This window comes from Festucalex cinctus, chromosome 1, assembly GCF_051991245.1.
Source record: "Festucalex cinctus isolate MCC-2025b chromosome 1, RoL_Fcin_1.0, whole genome shotgun sequence".
NCBI classification, from domain to species: domain Eukaryota; kingdom Metazoa; phylum Chordata; class Actinopteri; order Syngnathiformes; family Syngnathidae; genus Festucalex; species Festucalex cinctus.
Genome location: NC_135411.1, coordinates 861,367 through 872,695, shown reverse-complemented (window position 1 = coordinate 872,695; position 11,329 = coordinate 861,367). Strand labels below are relative to the sequence as shown.

Below are 11,329 nucleotides of genomic sequence, written 5' to 3'. Positions count from 1 at the left end.
GAATGTTGTGGGGCTGTGGTGGTTGACACGCCTCTCACGCTCCTTGGTAAATAATTTGCAACGCTATTGCTCAAGATTTTTTTTTTTGTTTAAGAATCTGCATTTTAGTATGTTTTAGTTTTGTTTTAAGGTATTTGCAAAGACAAAGTGCAAGGTTAAAATGTTAATTTACAATGATTGTCGCAAACGGAGCCGGGCGAATTTGTCGGCTGCGTGACGTCACTCTCGCGGGTTTTGACAGCACGTACGTATTTTTATTATTAGTAGTAGTAGTAGTAATAGTAGTAGTAGTATTCACTAACTCACTCACAGAAGTTTACATGTGTAAATGAGTGAGTGGGAAAAAAATCCATGCGTGCTTTCAAATTGCCGCGGGAGTGACGTCACGCAGCCGACAATTTCGCCCCCCTCTGCGATTGGCTGGAGGGGTGTTAACACTGTTTTTGTTTTTTTTTGCAAAATACAGGCTGGGGTGGTGGGGGTTTATAGGACAAAATCACCCCCAGAAATTAAGAGAAGCCCAGATCTGTAAATTGAGAAGTAGTTTGTTTCAATCCTGCATTTAAAAAGTGCATTTTCCTGCGTGAAACCGGCAGACTGGGCCTTTAAACTCATAACATTTGGTGGTTAAATCTCATCCCTGATAATAAACATTCAGTTGACCTCAAAATGCTTGTTCAACTTTGATGGCGAATTCTTATTAAACTGCACATTCACCACAATCAACTGGAGCTCTTTTCAATAAGTCCAATTTAAACTTTACAATTGTATCGGGATCAAAACACTGAAAAAGAGAATGAGAGTTTTGATTCCAACTGCAGCAAAAAAATGCCCAATTGTATCTGATTGCAGACCGCAGAACGGAACACTACGCCCCCAGCGGAACACTACGCCCCCGCAGGCTACGGGTAGTCTTAAGAGGACAAAGGTCGGAACAATACGCCCCCCAATCACGGAACACTCCTCCCCCAGCGGAACACTCCGCCCCCGCAGGCTACGGTGGATTCCCCATTTGCAAGTTACTACTTTTAGGTCAGCATATTGTACGGTACACAGGTTCAAACTATTGTTCCATGTGAAATAACAATTGGAATTCAACGAGAGAGATATGGAAGAAAAACATTGTGTTCCACTAAATCATTTCAATTCATTTTTCAAACTTTCTGTGCGGGAAACGAACTTTTCTTTAGCGACCTATGTGCTAATGTTCATTAAATAAAATACATGTCCACTTACTTTCTGCTCCCGACTCGTCATTTTACAAATTATTTTGTGTCGTCCCCGGGAACTTTTTGAGAACTAAGAGGTTGTGATAATGGATGGAATGATTTCGTTTCGTAGTTCTCGTGGCGACCGCTCGCTGCAGAGAAGTTGAGAACAACACTACTGGATCACGACAGCAGCGTCACTTTCCGTCAATCAAGAGCATAGGGGCGTTCCGTTCCGTGGGCGTTCCGTTCCGTGGGCGTTCCGTTCCGTGGGCGTTCCGTTCCCAGTCTGCGGTCTGCAATCAGACTCTCGATCAGTTGCGTTATTTTTTGGACACACTAATTTGTGCATAATTAATTAACCTAAAATAATGTGTTCAACAACAGCCTTTTAATATGAATATAAGGCAAACTACATATGAACGGACATTTACATGTCAACATGACAGATTATAGCCGTCAGTTATAATCTGCAGCCACTTGTCAGGTTGATGTTACGTTTTCAAAACAAACTCAATTTCAAAATAGGCTAAGACACAACACACGATACAAGTACACAGATCAATCATTCATTTAGCGGTAGAAATTTCTGCACCATTTTAAACGTCAATTCCTAAATGAGATCATATCAAGCTTCATTCATCAACCGCTTTTCTCACCAGCACACTTGTGCCTCTCAGCGTTGCCCTTTGTTGGGAATCTTTGACCACAAACTGAGCAAGCAAAAGGCTTCTCTCCAGTGTGGGTTCTTGTGTGGATTTTTAAGTATCCCTTGGAAGAAAAATTTTGACCACAAACCAAGCAAGCAAAGGGCTTCTCTCCAGTGTGGGTTCTTGTGTGTATTTTTAAGTCTCCCCTGTGAGCAAAATTTTGACCACAAACCAAGCAAGCAAAGGGCTTCTCTCCAGTGTGGGTTCTTGTGTGTGTTTTTAAGTGTCCCCTCTGAGCAAAATTTTGACCACAAACTGAGCAAGCAAAAGGCTTCTCTCCAGTGTGGGTTCGTGTGTGGATTTTTAAGGATCCCTTCTGAGAGAAAATTCGACCACAAACTGAGCAAGCAAAAGGCTTCTCTCCAGTGTGGGTTCTTGTGTGTATTTTTAAGTATCCCTTGAAAGCAAATTTTTGACCACAAACTGAGCAAGCAAAAGGCTTCTCTCCAGTGTGGGTTCGTGTGTGGATTTTTAAGGATCCCTTCTGAGAGAAAATTCGACCACAAACTGAGCAAGCAAAAGGCTTCTCTCCAGTGTGGGTTCTTGTGTGTATTTTTAAGTCTCCCCCTTGAGCAAAATTTTGACCACAAACCAAGCAAGCAAAGGGCTTCTCTCCAGTGTGGGTTCTTGTGTGTGTTTTTAAGTGTACCCTCTGAGCAAAATTTTGACCACAAACTGAGCAACCAAAAGGCTTCTCTCCAGTGTGGGTTCTTGTGTGTATTTTTAAGTATCCCTTGAAAGCAAATTTTTGACCACAAACTGAGCAAGCAAAAGGCTTCTCTCCAGTGTGGGTTCGTGTGTGGATTTTTAAGGATCCCTTCTGAGAGAAAATTCGACCACAAACTGAGCAAGCAAAAGGCTTCTCTCCAGTGTGGGTTCTTGTGTGTGTTTTTAAGTGTCCCCTCTGAGCAAAATTTTGACCACAAACTGAGCAAGCAAAAGGCTTCTCTCCGGTGTGGGTTCGCGTGTGCGTTGTTAAAGTTTCCTTCCTAGAGAAACTTCGACCACAAACTGAGCAGACAAAAGGTTTATCACCAATGTGGCCCATCGCATGATTTCTCAATTGAGACTTGGAACCAAAGGTTTTTCCACACTGAGAACATTTCCACCGTTTGCCATCAGTGGGACATGTCACATCATCGTCACACTCTTCATCTTCAGCAGTGTGAGCAGCGTGTGACGCGTCTTCACCATCTGACATAAGAGCTAACCGGCTGTCATCATTTGTCATTTGTTGTCTGCTTGGAGACTCCGCCCCTTTGTTCTCTTCATATTGACGTTCATCTTCAGTCTTCAAATGGACACCAGTCTCGGGCAACTCTGTGAAGTGCTCCTCCTCTTCAATGTATGGTGGCAGCTGCTCCTCTTTTTTGATGTTGGGAGGCTGTTGCTGCTGCTCTTCTTTAACTTGCAGAGGCTCCAAGTCCTCCTCCTGTTTCACGCCAGGGAACTCTGGCTCCTGCCGCTCAGGAAAAATATATTTTTCACTGACATCTGCGAGACACAAGATACACATGGTTTGGTAAAGTTAATTTATTGTGATGTTATGTATTTTATATTGAAGTTTATCACATGGGCCACATGAGTGAATGAATAACAATCTATACACAAGTATTTTTTTTAAACTTTTAAACATTTTTTTTTAAACTCAACAAGTGAGTCACATCCTTTCAGGGCAATTCCCAAATGATTCCACAAATTAACACCTAACAGATACACACCTTTGCTTAATATTTGTTCTTGTTTTGTTTTTTATAGACATGTGCACCCCTTATATCATAAGGACTGTGTCTAATTTGGTGCTAATTTAAACTCAACCAAGTCATAAAATTTCATTGTATTTAATTTAATAAATAATGGATGTGTTGATTCAGTATATTTTGATTAATTAATACTTCTTATAGCTCTCTTTTGCAATTTGAATACAGAGTTGGTGTTTGTTTTATTTGCATTTGCCCAGATTTTCACACAATAGGTCAGATATTGTAAGAATAATGAACTGTATAATGTATATAATGAGTTCATGTTCAGGACATCCTTAGTTTTATAGAGTATCCCTATGATTTTTGACATTTTCCTTTTAACATTTTCTATGTGTGGCTTCCAAAATAATTTATCATCAATAACTACTACAAGGAATTTGTTTTCATACACCCTTTCTATTTCAATTGAATTAACTTGGGCTGGGTTCAAAATATTGATATATCGATATCGTATAGATACGCCTTTTCATATCCCAATATCGATACATAAAGCCATGTATAGATATATCGACCCCGCCCCCAACACACACACACAACACATTCAACACACACAAACAAATGCTTCCGAGCCCGTGTCACTTACACGGTGGAAGCCAGTATCGATCATCTCCCCACCCACCCCATCCCCTCAACCACCATTGGAACATTTGCACAAAAAACAATGTGAATGAGTGTCAGTGTTTTTTGTCACTTTTTTTTTTTTTTTTTAACATAGCCTGCACTGTGGTTGTAATTGATTTAATTAGGGCCCGAGCAGCGACCGCTGCGAGGTCCCTCTTGTTTTTGTAAGAATTCTTCTTCTTCTCCGTAAACGATCGCATTTTTGAGGGCCTAAACATTTACGAAAACTCACCAAACTTTGCAGTCTCTTCGGGCCCGGCGAAAAATTTGATATTTTGTAGTTGTCATAACAATGCGACTCTATAGCGCCCCCCTAGCGTAGAAAAATAAAAACCATTCCCGGCCCGTTTGACCTAGAGCTACGAAAATTGTCAGGCACATGTAGCACCCTGAGACGCACAAAAAAAGTCAGTGGAAGCCATTCCCCAAAATGTACAGAAGTGAGCTATGAATTTTTTAATGTCCAATTTTGGCCTATTTTGGCACATTCACTGTGGTCATACTTTTTCCCCCTTTGCAAACATTTTTCATCCAATTCACTTCAAACTTGGCATTTATCATCTCAAGACCTGAGAGAACAACTGGGCAAAAAATCTTGCCTTTTCGAAATACTATATGACAGGGGCGGGGCATCAAATATTGCCTTTAAAATTTCATTTGTCCAGAAAGAGCAAATGCTTAATAACTCCCATGTTCAAGCTCCAAAAAAATCTCAAACTTCTCATGCAACGTAATAGTCACGGCCTGAAAACATCTATATGATAAAAATCAGTTATACATATAGCGCCACCTAGTGGTAACAATAAGTCATATTTTACGTTTTTAGCTACTGTGCTGAGCTCGTTGAAGGGATCCAGTTGAAAATTGGTCAGAAAAGCCTTAAGATGTTGATCATGCCCCACACCGAATATTGTAACTTTTCGCCAAAGGGCGTGGCCGCTACGGTGACGCAAAGTCTGAAGATTTTTTCGTGAATATAAAAGCTGCATTAACTTGACCGAGATGATCCTATCTTCTCAAAATTTCACACATTTGATGAGAGTCCAGCCCTAAAGACATCTACGAACTTATATTTCATCTTACTGATAGCGCCACCTAGTGGCATTTTTTTTCTTACGAATTTTCTTCTACGTTTTTGTCCAAACACGTTAACTGGACCTACCTCAGATTTGCTCAGATGAGGGTTTCGGCCTTCATGATGTCACAACACGAAGTTTGTGAGTTTTCGCGAATTGCTGTGGGCGTGGCTAAGCGCTGTTCGCCAAGAAAACAACGTCGGTTTTGAGGGTCTAAACATGCACAGAAACTCATGAAACTTGGTACACACATCTGGCCTGGTAAAATGAGCAATATTTTATTGTTGATTGTGCTATTTTTACAAAAATGACTCAATAGCGCCCCCTAGAAATTTTTAACGACGCAGCCCCGGTTGTACGTTTAAGCAAGAACGACGAATATTTTTAGGTGTATGAGGGAGCCCTAGACCTACAAACAAGTCTCTTGGACCCATATGCTAAAATGAACAGGAAGTGAGCTACGAATTTTTGAATGTCCCATTTTTGACGATTTTTGCACATTTACAGGGGGCATACTTTTGCCCACTTCTCCTACACGTTTCATCCGACTGAGTTAAGACTTGACCTGGACCATGTCAAGACCTGAGCCAACGACAGGGGGAAAAATCTTGACTTTTCGAAATACTATATGATGAGGGCGGGACATCAAAATTTGTGTTTTGCACTGAAAAAGGATATGCTTAATAACTCCCCTGTACATGCTCCAAAAAATCCCAAACTTGACATGTATGTTTATAGTCAAGGCCTGAAGCTATCTATATGACAACATTCAGTTATATATGCAGCGCCACCTAGCCCTTGAGGCATGAAAAAATAAAAATAAAAATACCCCACTTACGGTATTTTTACAAAAATTGTAAACTCATTCTCAGTGTGATAACTAAGTCATTTATGAATATTCTTTTACTTTCCACCACTCAAAATGTTCACTGGCATCAGACCTATCCAAACATAAGTATTTTTTATTTAGTTTTATTTATTTTTGATAGCCTCTATGGACGTTAAAAGCAGTATCGTGAATGCAGGATGTACTTAATAACTCCCCGGTGCATGCTTCAAAAAATCCCACACTTGACATGGATATTTATAGTCAAGGCGTGAAGGTATCTCTGCGACAAAATTCAGTTATAAATACAGCGTCACCTAGTCCTTAAGGCATAAAAAAAAAAAAAAACACTTACGGTATTTTGTACAAAATTTGTGAACTCATTGTAAGTGTAATAACTAAGTAATTTATGAATATTCTTTTACTTTTTCCACTCCTCAAGATGTTCACTGGTATCAGACCGATCCAAACATATGTACTTTTTTATTTTGCTTTATTTATTTTTGATAGCCTATATGGACAATAAAAGCAACATCGTGCAATGAGTATGAGCGATGACGGGTATATATACTTTTGCAAAAAATACCAATCAGGTCAACTCATTCCCTAAAAATAAAAAAGGACGCTGATTTTTGCAGATCTTAACAATCACCAAACCCCATTGAGCTTGACACACACATCACACCTGGCAAAAAAAATCCACATGTAAAGGTTTATCATGCCATGTTTAAAGAAATTTTGCTCCTAATGTGCCAGTACCCCAATGTGCGAGTACCCCAACGTGCAAGTACCCCAATGTGCAAATACCCCAATGTGGCCCGGGCTGTGAGGGCCCTTTATAGCAGCCCGGAGAGGACACGCCACCCTTTTCCGATTGAGGACCATGGTCTCGGATTTGGAGGTGCGGATCCTCATCCCAACCGCTTCACACTCGGCTGCGAACCGCTCCAGTGAGAGTTGGAGATCCCAGCCTGAAGAAGCCAACAGCACCACATCATCTGCAAAGAGCAGAGATGCAATGCTGAGGCCACCAAACCGGATCCCCTCAACGCCTCGGCTGCGCCTAGAAATTCTGTCCATAAAAATTATGAACAGAATCGGTGACAAAGGGCAACCTTGGCGGAGTCCAACCCTCACCGGAAACGAATCCGACTTACTGCCGGCAATGCGGACTAAACAGGGACCGAACCGCCCGTATCAGGGGCCCCGGTACCCCGTACTCCCGAAGCACCTCCCACAGGACTCCCCGAGGGACACGGTCGAACGCCTTCTCCAAATCCACAAAACACATGTGGACTGGTTGAGCGAACTCCCACGCACCCTCAAGGATCCTGCTGAGGGTGTAGAGCTGGTCCACTGTTCCACGGCCAGGACGAAAACCGCACCGCTCCTCCTGAATCCGAGATTCGACCTCCCGACGGACCCTCCTCTCCAGCACCCCTGAATAGACCTTACCAGGGAGGCTGAGGAGTGTGATCCCTCTATAGTTGGAACACACCCTCCGATCCCCCTTCTTAAAAAAGGGGACCACCACCCCGGTCTGCCAATCCAGAGGCACTGTTTTCACCATAATTATATTAGAATATTAGAGATGAAAACACAAATTTCAAAAAACGGGTTGCTCATTGGTTGAATTGATTTTTGATTATTAAAAGTTAACATTTGCCCAAAAAAAAAAAAAAAAGTCTACTGGGAATATATAGAAATATGGTTGACGTATTGTAACTTGTTCAACCATTTTTCATTGTGGAAAAAAAATAAATATGCAAAAAAAAATAATGCAAAAATGTTGCGGAGTCAAGGTGTGAGACTAGGGTCAACACAGCATACATTTTGATCAACATGACATCAGCAACTAATATTGTAGGAAACAAGAGAAAATTGTACATATTCATTTGCATACAGCCTTAAAAAAAAAAAAAAAAAAGACCTCCGCTTATTTTTAACAATTTTTTTTCTCATTATCTGTAAATTTCAGCTTCTTAGCTCAATAGCTTCCAGGCCATGTGACCTATTGACCCCAAACCAATGCAGCATCATAGTGCCATGTCTGATAGATGATGCACACCTTTTATTTTCTTTTTTCATTTTAGACTTCCACTTATTTTCTGCTTAATAGCTTCTAGGTCAGATGACCTATTGACCCCAAATTAGTTCTGCCTCAAAGTGGCATGTCTGCTCGATGACACACACCTATTTTCTTCTCAATTTGAACCTTTCCTTCATTTTAAATTACCGTTAACTTAATACTGTACATATCAATGTTATTGCTCAATATCACCCCACAAGAGTGCATTCCCAGTGAAATTTGAATTGGTACTGTTATTGTGAAACAGCTTTTAAACTGTTAATAATAATAATAATAATAATTACTTAATTAAAAACTTTTGAAAACCGATCTTTTATTTTGAAAGCCCAATGTTGTTCTCGGTCACATTCTCCGCGCCAGCGTCTCTTCGAGCACACTACCGTAAATCCTAGAAAAGGGCGAACAGAAAAAAATGAAGTGCGGCTGACTTGACCGCGTAAAAAGAAAAGGCGGCTGACTTGACCGCGTAAAAAGAAAAGGCGGCTGACTTGACCGCGTAAAAAGAAAAGGCGGCTGACTTGACCGCGTAAAAAGAAAAGACGGCTGACTTGACCGCGTAAAAAGAAAAGGCGGCTGACTTGACCTCGTAAAAAGAAAAGGCGGCAAGCTTTACCTCAGTTGCAGTTCTGCTAAATCCAATTCGTATCGACTGAGAAATGTACCAAACCGACTGAAGAAAAAAAACTGTGTATCGTAACAAAGTGACCCGGTGAAGAGTCATTACAGAAATAAAAACGTACATATGGTTGAAAAGTGTCGATGAAACAAGTGACAAACCTGCTCTGTTCAACACAACTCGAGGCTGCTTGTAAACGGCGTCCAGCAGTTGACGTTGTCGCTCGTTGTCCTCCTGTGCTCCACAAAGCTCCTCTTCGTACTTGACTTTCGCCATTGTGAACATCTTCACACGATATTCACGACACTTTACGCTCACGATTGACGTCTGCTGAGCCAATTTGGCGATAGCAAACGCGTCTCGTTTTTTGGCGCCTAGCAAGCTAAGCTAAGCTAAGCTAAGCTAAGGCAAAATAAAGAGGGCCGAGAGATACGATTGAACCAGACACGAAACGTAGCAATTATGTTTGACTTCAATAAAGTAGTGACGGGGCAAAGTGTCGATGTGTCAGTTCGTTCCGTACGAATTCGTGTTGAATTATTTTTATCGTGAAGCCGAACGTAAACGCGTCGTGCCTGGAATGGAGTAGCTCTTCTGCTACCACGTGAAATCTACGGCAAATACAGTTGGACAAATTTCATGTCACGAAAATGTTAATATTTAATTTTACTTAAAAAAAAATAATAAAAAAAAAGCTCATAAAATTATACGTTTAATTCTAGATTCATTTGGATAAGAAAAATAAATAGACCTTTAAACTGCACTCGGACGAATAAGAAGAAACATGTTTATCTCCTGTACATACGAGTAGCCCAGTTTAGTTTTTTATTTTTTAAATCTCTATTCACTCAATCGGTATACAAACTATTGGGGGGGAAATAATACAATCATTGTATACACTATAAACAATTAGAACATAGAACACGCCAGGGAAGTTAAAACATACAAAAGCTAAACCAAATAAAATCAATAGTAAAACTGAAAGAAAAGAAAATAGTTTGATACAAAATCATATAAATAAATGATAAGTTTGCAATAGTTATACGTTTTTACAGCTTTTGGACACAGACAACGACAAAAAATAATTTCTCATGGATACAAAAAAAAAATCAATAAAGGATTGTTTCTTATGTGTAATCTTCGCTAGAATAATCATAAGATTTATCAAATGAAACTGTGTATCGACATTATTATCAAATTCAAATATACCAAAATAATACATGCTTCCAAAGTAAGGAGAAATCTGGATAAATGTGGATTATAATGAATTGTGATAATGTACCCCAGAATTATGAGTAGCACAGGTTTTTTTTTTTTGTTTGTTTGTTTTTTAACATCCTTGCTGTTTTACCTCAGACTGTAAATCCACCCAAGAGTCTCTGGTCTTTTTTTTTTTTTTTTTTTTTTTTAAACTTTGAGCCAGGAAAAGTTCTAGTCAAGTGCCGGCAAATTCTATGCACTACTGACTACACTTTTTCTTTTCTTAAACGGCCGAATAGCGCTGCCAAAAGTCAGGTGAGTTGTATCCGTAATTGTGGAATTGCTTTTTCCGTACGCAAAACAGTTTGTTGTTGTTGTGATTGAAGATATAAGCTTCTTTGTGTACGTAGATCAGGTATCCCTTCCAATTAAAACAACCCCGGTCCTCGGCTTCCCCCTCTCCAGTCTATTTTCCATGTCCCTCTCACCCAGCACAGGCAATTCAAATGATCAGGAATCAGCAAGTTCTGGAGAAGCCGGCTTCACGAGCCTCACCTGTGTTGGCTGAGGGAGACATGGGAACACATGCTGGATGGTGTCCCCGAGGACCAGCATTGAGAAGCACGGACCTTCAATTCAAATAAGGCCGGTATCAACTCGATGCTGAAAACTGCTATGAGCATACTCGCCCAGCTCTTATGTGCAATTTTGTTTTTCAAATTCAGTTAGTTTTGCTCGTGTTCTTTTTACTTCTTCTTTATTTTAGTCGAATTTTTAGTTGCAATTTTTTGAGTGCAAGGTTTTAGAAATGATCACATTAACTGGACATTGTATGGAATTTAAATGTAATTTAATTATTATTAAAAACATGTATTATTATTTTTTTATGAACTCATTGACTGGCAGCCATTTTGAGTGAAGCCAACCGCCTGTTTTACTGGATTTGGACTGATTTTGCAAGGCCCACAGAATGTTGTATTCTATTGCCATAAATATATGGAACCTACCAAAAGAAAGATTAGTCTCTTCTTTCATCAGGGAAACAAAAGTATATTTCTATCCATTTGCATTTTGCAGCAATTAGCATTAGAATATAACTTTCATCATTATTCACAAATCTGTTTAAAACAGTGGAGAAATAGCTTGTTTTCAACATGGCCCTGGCTGATCTCTTCATCAATTCTCCAGAGCATCAGGCCTGAAACTAAATATTGATAAAT

The 11,329-nt window shown here is 40.0% G+C and overlaps 1 protein-coding gene across 1 annotated transcript; it reads right to left on the bottom strand.

The window, feature by feature from the left end:
• Positions 1-1,850: 1,850 nt before the first annotated feature.
• On the bottom strand, positions 1,851-9,283 carry LOC144006236 (uncharacterized). Its single transcript, XM_077504984.1, has 2 exons — positions 9,071-9,283; positions 1,851-3,412 (listed from the first exon to the last, which is right to left on the bottom strand). The coding sequence occupies exons 1-2, from the start codon at positions 9,192-9,194 to the stop codon at positions 1,851-1,853; spliced, it is 1,686 nt and encodes a 561-aa protein (XP_077361110.1). The 5' UTR covers positions 9,195-9,283.
• Positions 9,284-11,329: the final 2,046 nt, after the last annotated feature.